The 12,203-nt window shown below is 40.8% G+C and overlaps 2 protein-coding genes across 2 annotated transcripts; one reads left to right on the top strand and one right to left on the bottom strand.

Annotated features, from left to right (window-relative positions):
* Positions 1 to 1,118: 1,118 nt before the first annotated feature.
* On the bottom strand, positions 1,119 to 3,172 carry LOC18008496 (60S ribosomal protein L16-like, mitochondrial). The gene is made up of 4 exons (XM_006391464.2): positions 2,883 to 3,172; positions 2,394 to 2,444; positions 1,935 to 2,138; positions 1,119 to 1,804 (listed from the first exon to the last, which is right to left on the bottom strand). The coding sequence occupies exons 1-4, from the start codon at positions 3,078 to 3,080 to the stop codon at positions 1,184 to 1,186; spliced, it is 1,074 nt and encodes a 357-aa protein (XP_006391526.2). The 5' UTR covers positions 3,081 to 3,172; the 3' UTR covers positions 1,119 to 1,183.
* A 6,593-nt stretch (positions 3,173 to 9,765) lies between these two features.
* On the top strand, positions 9,766 to 10,983 carry LOC112085597. Its single transcript, XM_024154770.1, has 2 exons — positions 9,766 to 10,336; positions 10,379 to 10,983. The coding sequence occupies exons 1-2, from the start codon at positions 9,766 to 9,768 to the stop codon at positions 10,981 to 10,983; spliced, it is 1,176 nt and encodes a 391-aa protein (XP_024010538.1).
* The last annotated feature ends 1,220 nt before the right edge of the window (positions 10,984 to 12,203 follow it).

The following is a 12,203-nucleotide window of genomic DNA, read 5'->3' as shown; positions in this document are numbered from 1 at the left end:
AAACTGGGTTAAGTGTAATGTTGATGCTGCATGGAGGTTGAATGGTGATCGGTGTGGTATTGGTTGGGCCTTAAGAGATTGTCATGGAAATGCGGTTTGGATAGGGGGAAAAGCTCTCCACCAGATGGGATCGGTTCTTGAAGCTGAGGCTAAAGCACTTAGATGGGCGATACTTATGGTTAACAATCTTAATTACTCAAAGGTTATCTTTGAAACAGATTCCAAAGGCCTGGTGGATGCTTTACAGGAAAAAAATTTATGGTCTTGTCTAAGTATGTTTCAGCAGGACATTAAAGCTTTTCTCTCAAAGTTTCAAGATCATCATCTTGTCTTTTCCCCTAGAGATGGTAATAGAGTGGCTCATAGAATAGCTCAGGAAACTTCTTCTTTTATGATTAATGTCCCTAAGCTGTATTCTATTATGCCTTGTTGGATAAATCCTTTTATAGAGGCTGATAAGAAAGCTTTGTAAAAATACTTGAGGATTAATGAATGAGATTTTGAGCAAAAAAAAAAAAAAATATGAGAATAGTGGCGATTACTAGCTCCTATTATTCTCAGACACATCAATTCTCGAACCCCCATATTGTCTCCTACATTCAAATAGGTTTATGGTAGAATCATGTCATTTTTTTTTCATCTCAACAAAAGCCACCAAAGTATTGATATTTGATAAAAGAAAGAAATGAAACAGCAACAAACAACAAACTCATGTAAAGCTTGTTTATTCATGAAAAGCTAGCTTAGCAACCAGCTTTGAGCCTACTAAAGAAGCCTCAAAATCGTAAATAACGCAAGCCATCCACTAATGCCATCTCTCTAGCTTTCAATTTTTTAACTCGTTTAGCCTCATTTGCCATAAATTTACGCGTATTCTCCTTAAAAGTCACTACCTGCAATTTCCTCATAAAATCAGGTTGACCACCTCTCACAAAATATATCTTATGTCCAAATTCACAGTGGTCTGATTTAAATCTCACAAATCCCTAAACCAACAACAAAAGACACACATATAGCAAGATGAGTCTGTGAGAGAGAGATGATGATATTTTATCTTGACTAAACAAATTCATTGATATAAAAACAACTTTTCAAAGTTGTTACATAAACTTCAAAAACAAATTATTACATAAGCCTTACTCACTAACAGAATATCAAATCCATTTATTTTCCTCCTATTTTCTTATTCAGAAATAATGAATTTGGTTTTTATAGGCATTTTTGATGCCGCTATTGAAATAGCTTTTCTGGCTATATTTTCAGGTACACCACCCATTTCATAAATGATTTTACCGGGTTTAACCACAGCTACCCTAAACGCTGGTGATCCTTTCCCACGACCCATACGTGTTTCCGTGGGTTTTACGGTAACTGGTTTGTCTGCAAATATACGTACCCAAATCTTTTCGCCACGCTGTACATTTCGTACCATTGCTCTTCTCCCTGCTTCTATTTGTCTAGATGTGATCCAAGCGGGTTCAAGTGTTTGAAGAGCATATCTGCCAAAATGATTCCCATGAGAAGATAGTCCTTTAACTCTTCCTCGATGATGTTTCTGAAACTTTGTTCTTTTGAGGTTATCGTTGATGGAACTCTTGTGGGATTTTGTTCTTTTTGGTTTATCTTTGGTGGAACTCTTCTGGGACTTTGTTCTTTTAGGGGTATCGTTGATGGAACTCTTTTGGGACTTTGTTCTTTTTGGGGTATCGTTGATGGAAGTCTTGTGCAACTCTCTGAAACGACTCGCCGGAATCTTGTCTTCTTGCGGAAGTATATTGCTTCTGAAGTGCCATGTTCCAAGAACCTAACCAAAAGTGAATGTAAAACAAAACAACACAAAGATATTGACATTCTTAGCAAAAGAAAAACACATACACACACAGATTCAACTTTTATTGAAAACATTCATTTAGTGAAGATTTGTTTCTATTTACCTGTCCGAAGCGAGAACCAGGGACAACAACTATTCCAGTGGAGTTGAGAAGGCGTTTGCGGTAGAACGCATCAGGTGCTGTTTTTGCGGTCTCTGCGGCTTCAATCGTCCTTTTAGGAAGATTAATTCGAGGAAAGAGATGCATGGCTTCTCCGGCTCTGTTACATGTTACGCCTTCTAAGTTGTTAAGAGCCTCTTCAAGAATCTGAACATTCATTGTAAAGCTTATGAACATTATACATATCAACACTACAGAGTTTACGACTTGTACATATCAAAGCTTAAGACTGTAAGTTTCTCTCTTGTTTGGAATTATAAAGAGTTAGAGAGCATGTAAGATCAACACTAAAACTATATACTCTATGTAGTGAAACACATATCAAAAGTAAGTGCCGATCATCTCGAAGAATACACACATAAGAGAATATGAAAATGCTGAATTGGTGAAGGAGATTCTTACCTCATCAAAAGGATAAGAATCCTTATTAGACTTCAGGTTTTGTTGCAACTTCTGTAAGATGGAAGCAAAAGGCGAAACATAAAAATCAATTAGCTTTACAGATTTTTCTCAGTGATTTTTTACTAGACAAAGCACATGTATCTCTGCCCTGAGAAATGCTGGAATCTGCAAGCAATATCGAGAGGAAAAAGGAACAATTTTTAATATGAAATTCATTAATTTCATTTCAAACAGTAATCCGACTAACAAATAGCTAATGAATCAGGGAAATCACATAATCAAATGACTAATGAATCGGACAAAACCCAACATTTCAAACAGGAATCCGACAAAATCACAGAAACCTACATTTCAAACAGTAATCCGAGAAATCAAATAGCTAATGAATCAGACAAATCAATGAATCAGACAAAAATACAGAAACCCATGTTTCAGACAGTAAATTAATCAGACAAAACAAAGTAAAAAAAGTAATGAATTCGAAACCACCTTAGGATTGATGGAGTCAAGAGTAACAGGAAGAGAGGAAGTGAAATCAGAAGCAGCCATCTTTGAAGTAAAACGAGACAGAGACAGAAGAGGAGGAAATAGAGATGGAAGAAGAGAGAGAAAGCGTCGGCTTGTGTGATGTTGACGATGAGTTTGGTCCAGGACGCTTTTAGCTTGGCTAAACAAGAATCTCTGCATCTTTGCGATCAGATGTAAAATTATCGCGCGGACGAAGTGCCCCAGTGTCCTCTAAACCTGTGCCTGCACACCAGATTTTTGTACCTTCATTTTCCCTTGTTTTCCAAGGATTTTTTTTTTTTTTTTTGACAAAATTGCTTTCCACGGATTTTGATTTTTTTTTTATTTATGTCAAATCTTAAAACTACTCTTCAAAAAGGGTCAAAATGGACTTTTTATTAATAAAAAAAACAAACAAAAAACACCAAAACCATAAGTTGCACAAAGAGAAAAATATTTATGGAAACAAAACGTTTCTAAACATGGAAATAACATTTATATATTTATATATATATATAATATGCAAATATCTTGAATACACATATATATATATATAATAATAAAAACGACAAACTATTTATATAATAAAATATGTAATGAAACATTAAACAATTCGCTGTTAATAAAAAATACAATTTTAAATCATTACAAATCCAATACATAATATCATAATATGTTTAAAATATAGACTCTTCCTTAGACAATAAATTATGCTTTTAGAGTACATGTAAGGGAAGAAAAGATCGCTTTTGGAGTTATGTTTTTCAAATTAAGTGATGTATTTTATGCAAAATTAATTTAAAAATAGAGAATTTGCATGCTTTAACGCAAAATAATTTCGTATTTGCAAATCTAACCAAATATTATTATGACTACTGTTCAATTTTTCATAATCCCATATTATCTTCCAATATGTTTCTTTTTCTTTCTTTTTTATTATTTTTCTTCTTCAATTCTCCAATTCTCCAATTTTTTCACTCACACGAACTAAAAATTGAAAATGGACATTATGTATTTTGGAGAGGTGAACACCAAAAATCTGGGTTTGGGCATGATGCATGATGATGGCAAAAATAGGTGAAGGCACAAATCTAGGTGATAATTGCAGTGGTGTATACAATAATAACACAATTAATGAACTTTTCTACAGTATTTTTTTGGCGATGGTTTCTGGAACAAATGTGAGTCTAATTCTCAATATGATGTCGAATGACATGGATCTCATAATTTGAATACCTATATGTTAAAAATACATATAATTCGATACATATATATATATGTATATTTTAGTAAAAAACATAAATATTAACATAAAACATCTGAGTTATCAAGATAAACAAAACTGTAGAGGTACACATAAATGTTTAACAATGATGTGGTATAACAACAACTTATCTTCAACAATTGAGTTACCTTGTTAAATATAAAGTTAGTGATACATTTTAATATTTACCTAGTATAATAAATATTTTAACATCGTGTAAAATTATTGTTATCAATCTAATATATTTTATATCGGATTAAATATAATGTTAGATGTAAATATAATAACTGAACATAATAAAATAATTTTATCAAGCTACAAAAACTTGTACCAAGTTACCAAAAACGTGTAATTCTTCATAGTTATAACAACCGTGGTCGATGTTGGCACCGTCACCGTCACCAGAACTATGGCTATATGGGTATTGTTAGATTTCCATCAGTAAAAAAAGAGGTTTTGTGTACAAAAATTTATCAAATTCATCTCTATTTTTAAATTAGATTCATATGTGTGTTCAATAGAAAAAAAAAAGAATAAGAAGAAAAAGAAAAGTTGTATGAAAGAGAAAGAGACAAAGTCGAACACAAATAGATTTTTTCTAAGTGAAATTGAAAAATGTTATCAAAGGTATAAGAGTAATTGCTGATAACCATCGAAATAGTTACTTTCAATTTTGGTGGGTCCTTGGTTATATCCTCAATTTTACGTTCATTTATGAATATTGAACTTAATTACTCTAAAAAATATATGTATGTTTTGTGACTATATAATTCTTTAATTCGCTTTATGGTTAAACAATTATTAAATAATTTATTTAAACATAAAAGAAATTATAAAATTCAAAGCCAAAGATTTAGAACAGTTTTTTCAGTCTCATTTTCACCAGTTCCATCAAACAAACTATCTCTAACTCCAATTCATTTAGTATATATCACTCGTATCCCAAAATCATAATGAATCAAATTGATCATTTACGTACTCTACAAATCAAATTAATCATTTCATTTCATCCTACTTATCCGGTTGAGCTATTCCTTTGTCATTTTGTGAATAACATGTGATATGTAAGGCCTACAGCCACTGATACTCAGTATTCAGAAAATATTTCTTTTTCATACATACTCCCTCTTTTCGGATTTTCGCTGTAATGGCGTACAAACGCCATTGTCAATGAACCAGGTTATTTTAGGTGATTTTTCTTTTCTCAAGATCATCTGCTAAGTCTATGTTTACCCTTGCTTCGTATCCACCAGTGGCAGAGCTACATTGGAGTTAAGGGGGTCAATTGACCCCGGTTAAATTACAAAAATTAGAACTTAGAGTTTACTAATGCATGTTATTCATAGAAGAATTGTTGAAAACTTTTTGATTGACCCCTTACTTTTATGTTTGATGTCTTCCTTGACCCGATAGGATTTCTGGCTCCGCCACTGGTATCCACAGTAGGATTTTTAGATCGAGAAACTTATTTCTTATTTTTTGGTCTCAGATTGCAAATCCTAACCCACATAAATATATTTAAGCACAACACGCAAAACACATTTTGCCGATCGTTATAAATTCTAACTTTGAAAACTAAAAATAAATAAAACAAAGAAATTTTTATCAGAGGCTACAGCTGTAACTTTTGGACGAGTCTGCCAAGAACTGCATTTGCAAATATTATGTGTAAGCAGTGAAGACTTCAACCACTGAGTTAAGCATATGTGGATCAATGGGCCTCTTTTGTGAATTTTCCTCCAACGTTCTTCTAACGACTTCATCTTCTCATCCTGATTTTCATGCTCCAAAGAGGTATGGGTCTTTCTTCTCCAAAATGAAAAAGCAATTCCTCCAGAAAATTGGATGTAAATCCCTCTACCCATCTTGAAGAAAGTAACAATAAGAGGGAAAATAAGTTCGACATCTTGAGTAATGGCCTAAAAAGCATAATGAGATAGAAGAAACACATGTGTTGTGTTGTCATCTCAGATTTCAAATGGTGACAGTGATTTAGGTGGTTCATGATAAGCAGTTAAACAGGTGTGGTACAGTTTTAATACAGCGCGGTTTAAAAAATGTATCACATAAAACAAGTGTGGTTACTTAGCTTTTCTAAGCCCATATCCAACTCTCCAATTAGTATGATATTGTCCGTTTTGGGTCCAACTGACAAAGCCCGCACGGATTTAATTTTGGACTCTATTCCAAAAGGACTCATACTAATTGGAGTTCGACATTACTTATAGACTAGACCATATTGGTCTAAATTTCCGATGTGAGACTTTGGATTGATTCCCAACAATCTCCCCCTCAAACCAAAGACCATATTAACTCTTGGTCTCCATCCTACAGCGATACTTTATACATCTTGTACATCTTAATCGCAAAGTTACCTCCGATACCATTTATTGGGCTTTCTAAGCCCATGTCCAACTCCCCAATTAGTATGAAATTATCTGTTTTGGGCCCAACTGACAAAGCCCGCGCGGATTTGATTTTGGGCTCCTTCTCAAAAGGCTTCATACTAAACTGTTAAACATCTTGTTTATATACTAGACCATATTGGTCTAAACTTCCGATGTGAGACTTGGATTGATATCCCAACAATCGCTCCCTCAAACTAAGAACCACACAAACTTGTGGCCTTCCAACCTCCTGCGAAACTTGGCACCCATCTTGTACCGTCGTACGCACCAACAAAACTCTTCTCCTAATCCTTGCGCAACCGTTAAGAAGACTTTTGATACAAGGCACCAGTACCCCTATCGCAAGGTCACCTTGAGGGTTCTCTCTCCCACACTGAACACACAGCCCTCACCCACTTTTCCAAGGTCCACCTTTTCCAAAACCTGGCTCTGATACCATTTATTGGGCTTTTTTAAGCCCATGTCCAACTTCCCAATTAATATGATATTGTCCGCTTTTGGCTCAACTGACAAAGCCCGCACGGATTTGATTTTGGGCTCCTTTCTAAAAAGCTTCATACTAATTGGAGTTGGACATTACTTATATACTAGACCATATTGGTCTAAACTTCTGATATGGGACTTTGTATTGTTTCCCAACAATCTCCTCCTCAAACCAAATACCATATTAACTCTTGGTCTCCAACCTACAGTGATACCTTATACACATCTTGTACATCTTAATCGCAAAGTTACTTTGAGGGTTTTTTTCTCTCACAACAAACATTCATCCCAACCCAACTTCTCCAGGTCCATTTTTCCTTAACCTGGCTCTGATACCATTTATTTAGCTTTTCTAAGCTCATATCCAACTCTCCAATTAGTATGATATTGTCTGCTTTGGGTCTAACTGACAAAGCCTGCACGGATTTGATTTTGGGCTTTTTCCCAAAAGGCTTCATACTAATTGGAGTTGGACATTACTTATATACTAGACCATATTAGTCTAAATTTCCGATGTGGAACTTTAGATTGATTTCCAACAGCGGTTACTGAGGAATACACAGTGTGGAACAATATACTACATGGTTCCATCCAAGCAGCGAGCACTCATGTAGCATCTGTTGGGGTCGGTTTTCACCCAAGTAGATAAACCACCTCAGAATGGCTAAGTATGGAAGAAAGATAAGTGGGAGAGCCGTGGTCGCCAAGTGGGAGAGCCGTGGTCGCCAAGTGGGAGAGCCGTGGTCGCCAAGTGGGAGAGCCGTTCTCACCATGACAAGTGGAGAGCCGTTCTTACCAAGACAAATGGGAGAACCGTGCAGATAGGCCAGTAGGGAGAGCCGTGAAAGAAGACAGGTGGACCGAGCCGCATCGAAAGAAATGGGCCGAGCCCCACTTCAACACTTTTGGGCCGAGCCGTGTATCGGTGCGGTGGGCTAGATCATGTCTCCATGGCAAGTGGGCCGAGCCGTGAAGAAAGCTAGATGGGCCGAGCCGTAAAGAAGCTTGGACGGGCCGAACCAAAGCCTTGAGAGATGAAGCCCATGGAAAACCCTAGGCGAGATGCAAAGGCGGTCAGCCGCACGAGGCGATAAGGAAATATTCCGAAAATCTCGCCCGAGATTTTCGGCTAGGCGGTTTAGAAAGTTAGTATAAATATATGATGTATGCAATTCATTCCGCCAACTTTGACAACCCTAAGCAATAAGAGCTAAACACTTTTGCAGCAAGAAGAACTTTCTTTCGATCTTACTGTTTTTGGCGATAAACCCAAGAAGTTTCCGATCCCTTATTTTTCCTTGGACAAATTTCTGGTTGTGCGAGTTTTGGCTCACACAATTTGGCGCCGTCTGTGGGGAAACGAAACTTTCTTACTCTAAATCGACAAGGCTTTAAGATCCGAAGAACATGGTGAGCAACGCTAACGATGATACCAACAACACCGGTAACGGCGCGGAGAAGGACGCTCCAACATCAGGCACAACGACGGCGAGGACCGAAACCCAAGAGGAGATGCGATACATGATAGCTGCGTTGATGAAAAAAATTGACGACCAAGACAAAAAGAAACGAGGCAATTACGGCGAGGCTCGACGCGATGGTGACTAAACGACAACACTCGACTTGGAGAGCCGGAATTCCCGACCCGATGGACGGAATTCGGAGACGCTTCGATTTCTCGACACCCGCAGAAGTCTCAGGGAGTGGCGCAAGAAATTCCTCGTTTCTTCGTCCCCTTGAAGAACGTACTCCCGCAGCAACCCAAATCAACATGACCGAGCCGCCTCCACTACGCCGGAACTCCAGGCAATGAGCCGGTGAGGAAGGGGACAATGCGATCGACGTAGATGCCCAGCAGAACGACGAGACCATGAATCCGCAGCAAACTGGCTCGGCTCGCCGAATTAGTCAGAAAGAACTCGCCTCGGCACTGAACGGCATCCGGACTGACGAAGTCTCCGATCCAACCCGCGGCGATAACCCAGCCGAGGTGGAAGAAAATCTCCAATGGATTGAGCAGGCAGAACGCGAAGACAAGCCGAGGCGAGAGGAGCGGGAGCGGACCCCCCAATCAAAGGGAATGACTCACGCACAAACCCTCGAGCTTAAAGTGCTGCGAGCCTCTATGGCTCGGACAGTGGCTGAAATACCCGCCATGAAATCTCAAGTGCACAACGCGACAAGTGCCGCGCCCGAAATCGACCGAATGCTTGAAAAAACTCAAAGAACCCCGTTTACTGCAAGAATCACGGAAGCCAGGATTCCCGAGCCGGGGAAGGTGAGAATCCCGTTCTACGAAGGAACAACCGACCCGAAAGCACACATCAAAACGTTTTAAATAGCAATGGGACGAGCCTTCACAAAGAACGCCGCTAAACTTACCGAGCGCGAAGTAGACGCCGGATACTGCCAGCTCTTCGTGGAGCATCTCAAGGGAGCCGCACTCAAGTGGTTCTAAAGGCAGGAACGAAATTCGATCGGCAATTTCCAACAGCTCTCCGCATTGTTCCTTAAATAATACTCGATGTTTATGGACAGAGGAACATCTGATGCCGACCTGTGGACACTATCCCAAGGACCGAATGAACCACTTCGGCATTATATGGCACGATTCAAGGCAGTCGTATCCAAAATAGAAGGGATAAGCGACAAGGCTGCGCTCGAGGCTCTGAAACGATCTTTGTGGTACAAATCTGAGTTCCGCCGGGAGATGGCTCTCAATACGCCGCAAACGATTCAAGACGCGTTGCACCGATCATCAGACTTCGTCGTAAACGAGGAGGAAATGAAAAACTTGGACGAGCAGTACGAAGCCACGAAAGCAGCGATACGAAGCTCAATTTTGCCGCACCCCGCGAAGAAGGGCAATCCATCGAGCAATGCAACAACAAGGAGTTCGGATGAACCTAGGAGCGGAGGTGCCCATAACTACCAGGTCAGCTCCGGACGCGGAAGAGGAGAGCCGCGCAACAACACTTGGGTGAGAAAGTCCGCCAACTACGACGAGAAGGCTTTCTGCGAGTATCACCAGACCTATGGACACTCAACGGCTCAATGCCGAACTCTAGGAGCAAAGCTCGCAGCAAAAATGGCAGCAGGAGAGCTCCAAAACGCGGTCAGCCTCAAAGACCTCGTCCCTAACGAACAACAAGAAAAAGCCGAGCCGATCGGCGCGGCGGAACCAGCGAATCCTCCCCGACGAGGCGATAATCCCAAGTGCGACAGGAGAGGCAAACCTGAAGAGCGAACCGAGCTGAGGCAAAGGATCAATATGATCATGGGTGGATCTCAATACTACCAAGATACCGTGTCCTCCATCAAAGCCTATCAGCGTCGAGCCGAAGCAAAGGAGAATTGGACAGAGCCAACCGACATCCCAAACACAATGATCTCTTTCGCCAAGGAAGAAACGGCAGGAATCGATCGACCTCACAACGATCCGTTGGTGATTCAGCTAACGATCAGGGATCATGATGTAGCAAGGGTGTTCATCGATACTGGAAGCTCGGTGAATGTCATCTTCAGGGAAACACTCAGAAGAATGGGAATCGACCTCTCCGAGGTTGAAGCAATCCCCAAACCTCTAACCAGATTTTCAGGAGAAACGACGATGACTATGGGAACGCTCAGACTTCCCGTGGTAGCTGGCGGAGTCACTAAGATCGTCGAATTCTGCGTCACGGATCACCCAGCAATCTACAATGTGTTCATGGGAACTCCCTGGATCAACGGGATGCGGGCAGTACCCTCCACCTACCATCTCTGCCTCAAATTCCCAACTCCTTCGGGCGTCGAAACGATCTGGGGGAATCAGAAGGAGTCGCGAATGTGCTGCCTAGCCGAGCACAAACTGAGGAACCCCGTCACCGACGCACGAGCTGATATAGACCGCAAAAAGATGAAGACAGACAGAGAGCCCGCGAATTAACTCTCCAAACTCTTATAGCAATTACATATCGCGGAGAACCGCGAAACACGCACCGAGCCGACATGTGACGCAGTGGACTCGGTGTGCATAGACGAGGCGCATCCGGAACGGTGCGTCGAAATTGGAACACAACTAGGAGAGCCCCTGAGAAGCAAGCTCCTTTCCCTCCTCAAGGAAAACATCGATACCTTTGCCTGGACGGCGGAAGATATGCCAGGCATCAGCATCAATGTAACCTGTCACGAGCTGAATGTAGATCCGACCTTTAAACCAGTCAAGCAGAAAAGAAGAAAGCTTGGTCCAGAACGAGCTAAAGCAGTCAACGACGAAGTCGAGAGATTACTCAAGGTAGGATCAATCGCCGAGGCCAAATATCCGGACTGGCTCGCGAATCCGGTGGTTGTAAAGAAGAAGAACGGCAAGTGGCGGGTCTGTGTGGATTTCACCGATCTCAACAAGGCGTGCCCAAAAGACAGCTTTCCCTTGCCACACATCGATCGGCTCGTCGAAGCCACTGCAGGAAATAAACTGTTAACATTTATGGATGCATTCTCCGACTACAACCAGATTCTGATGCACCCTGACGACCGGGAAAAAACAGCATTCATAACTGATCGCGGGATATATTGCTACAAGGTCATGCCGTTTGGACTCAAAAACGCTGGAGCAACATATCAACGGCTCGTCAACAAAATGTTTGCGGCTCAGCTCGGAAAAAACTATGGAGGTATACATCGACGATATGTTAGTCAAGTCACTCGAGGAGGAAGACCACGTTGCGCACCTACAAGAATGTTTCGAACAGCTGAACAAGCACAACATGAAGCTAAATCCGGCGAAGTGCAGGTTCACGGTCACCTCGGGAGAATTCCTCGGCTATCTGGTAACCCATCGGGGCATAGAAGCGAACCCCAAGCAGATTAAGGCGTTAATTGAGATGCCCTCTCCAAGGACGAAGCGCGAAGTGCAAAGGCTAACAGGAAGAGTCGCCGCGCTAAACATGTTTATTTCCCGTTCCACGGACAAATGCCTGCCCTTCTACGACACCCTCAGAGGAAACAAGAAATTTGAATGGGACGAACGATGCGAGACGGCTTTCCAGGAATTGAAGACTTATCTGGCAAGCCCACCAATCTTAGCAAAATTGGTCGAAGGAAAGCCGCTCTTCCTCCACATCGCGGTGTCTGCTACAGCTGTGAGTGGGGTACTAATCAGAGAAA

The sequence above is a fragment of the Eutrema salsugineum genome, unplaced genomic scaffold, assembly GCF_000478725.1.
Source record: "Eutrema salsugineum unplaced genomic scaffold, Eutsalg1_0 scaffold_9, whole genome shotgun sequence".
Lineage (NCBI taxonomy): Eukaryota > Viridiplantae > Streptophyta > Magnoliopsida > Brassicales > Brassicaceae > Eutrema > Eutrema salsugineum.
The sequence above is the reverse complement of the archived record's forward strand: the minus strand, read 5'-3'. Positions and strand labels throughout refer to the sequence as shown.

What these genes read in the sequence shown, in the direction of transcription:
- LOC18008496 (XM_006391464.2), bottom strand. Translation starts at nt 3,080, where the DNA reads ATGCAGAGATTCTTGTTTAGCCAAGCTAAAAGCGTCCTGGACCAAACT. An exon ending in TTGACTCCATCAATCCTAAG is followed by an intron (nt 2,445 to 2,882) that starts GTGGTTTCGAAT and finishes TCCATCTTACAG; the next exon opens with AAGTTGCAACAAAACCTGAA. An exon ending in ATTCTTATCCTTTTGATGAG is followed by an intron (nt 2,139 to 2,393) that starts GTAAGAATCTCC and finishes ATGAATGTTCAG; the next exon opens with ATTCTTGAAGAGGCTCTTAA.
- LOC112085597 (XM_024154770.1), top strand. Translation starts at nt 9,766, where the DNA reads ATGGCTCTCAATACGCCGCAAACGATTCAAGACGCGTTGCACCGATCA. An exon ending in AAGGATCAATATGATCATGG is followed by an intron (nt 10,337 to 10,378) that starts GTGGATCTCAAT and finishes CCTCCATCAAAG; the next exon opens with CCTATCAGCGTCGAGCCGAA.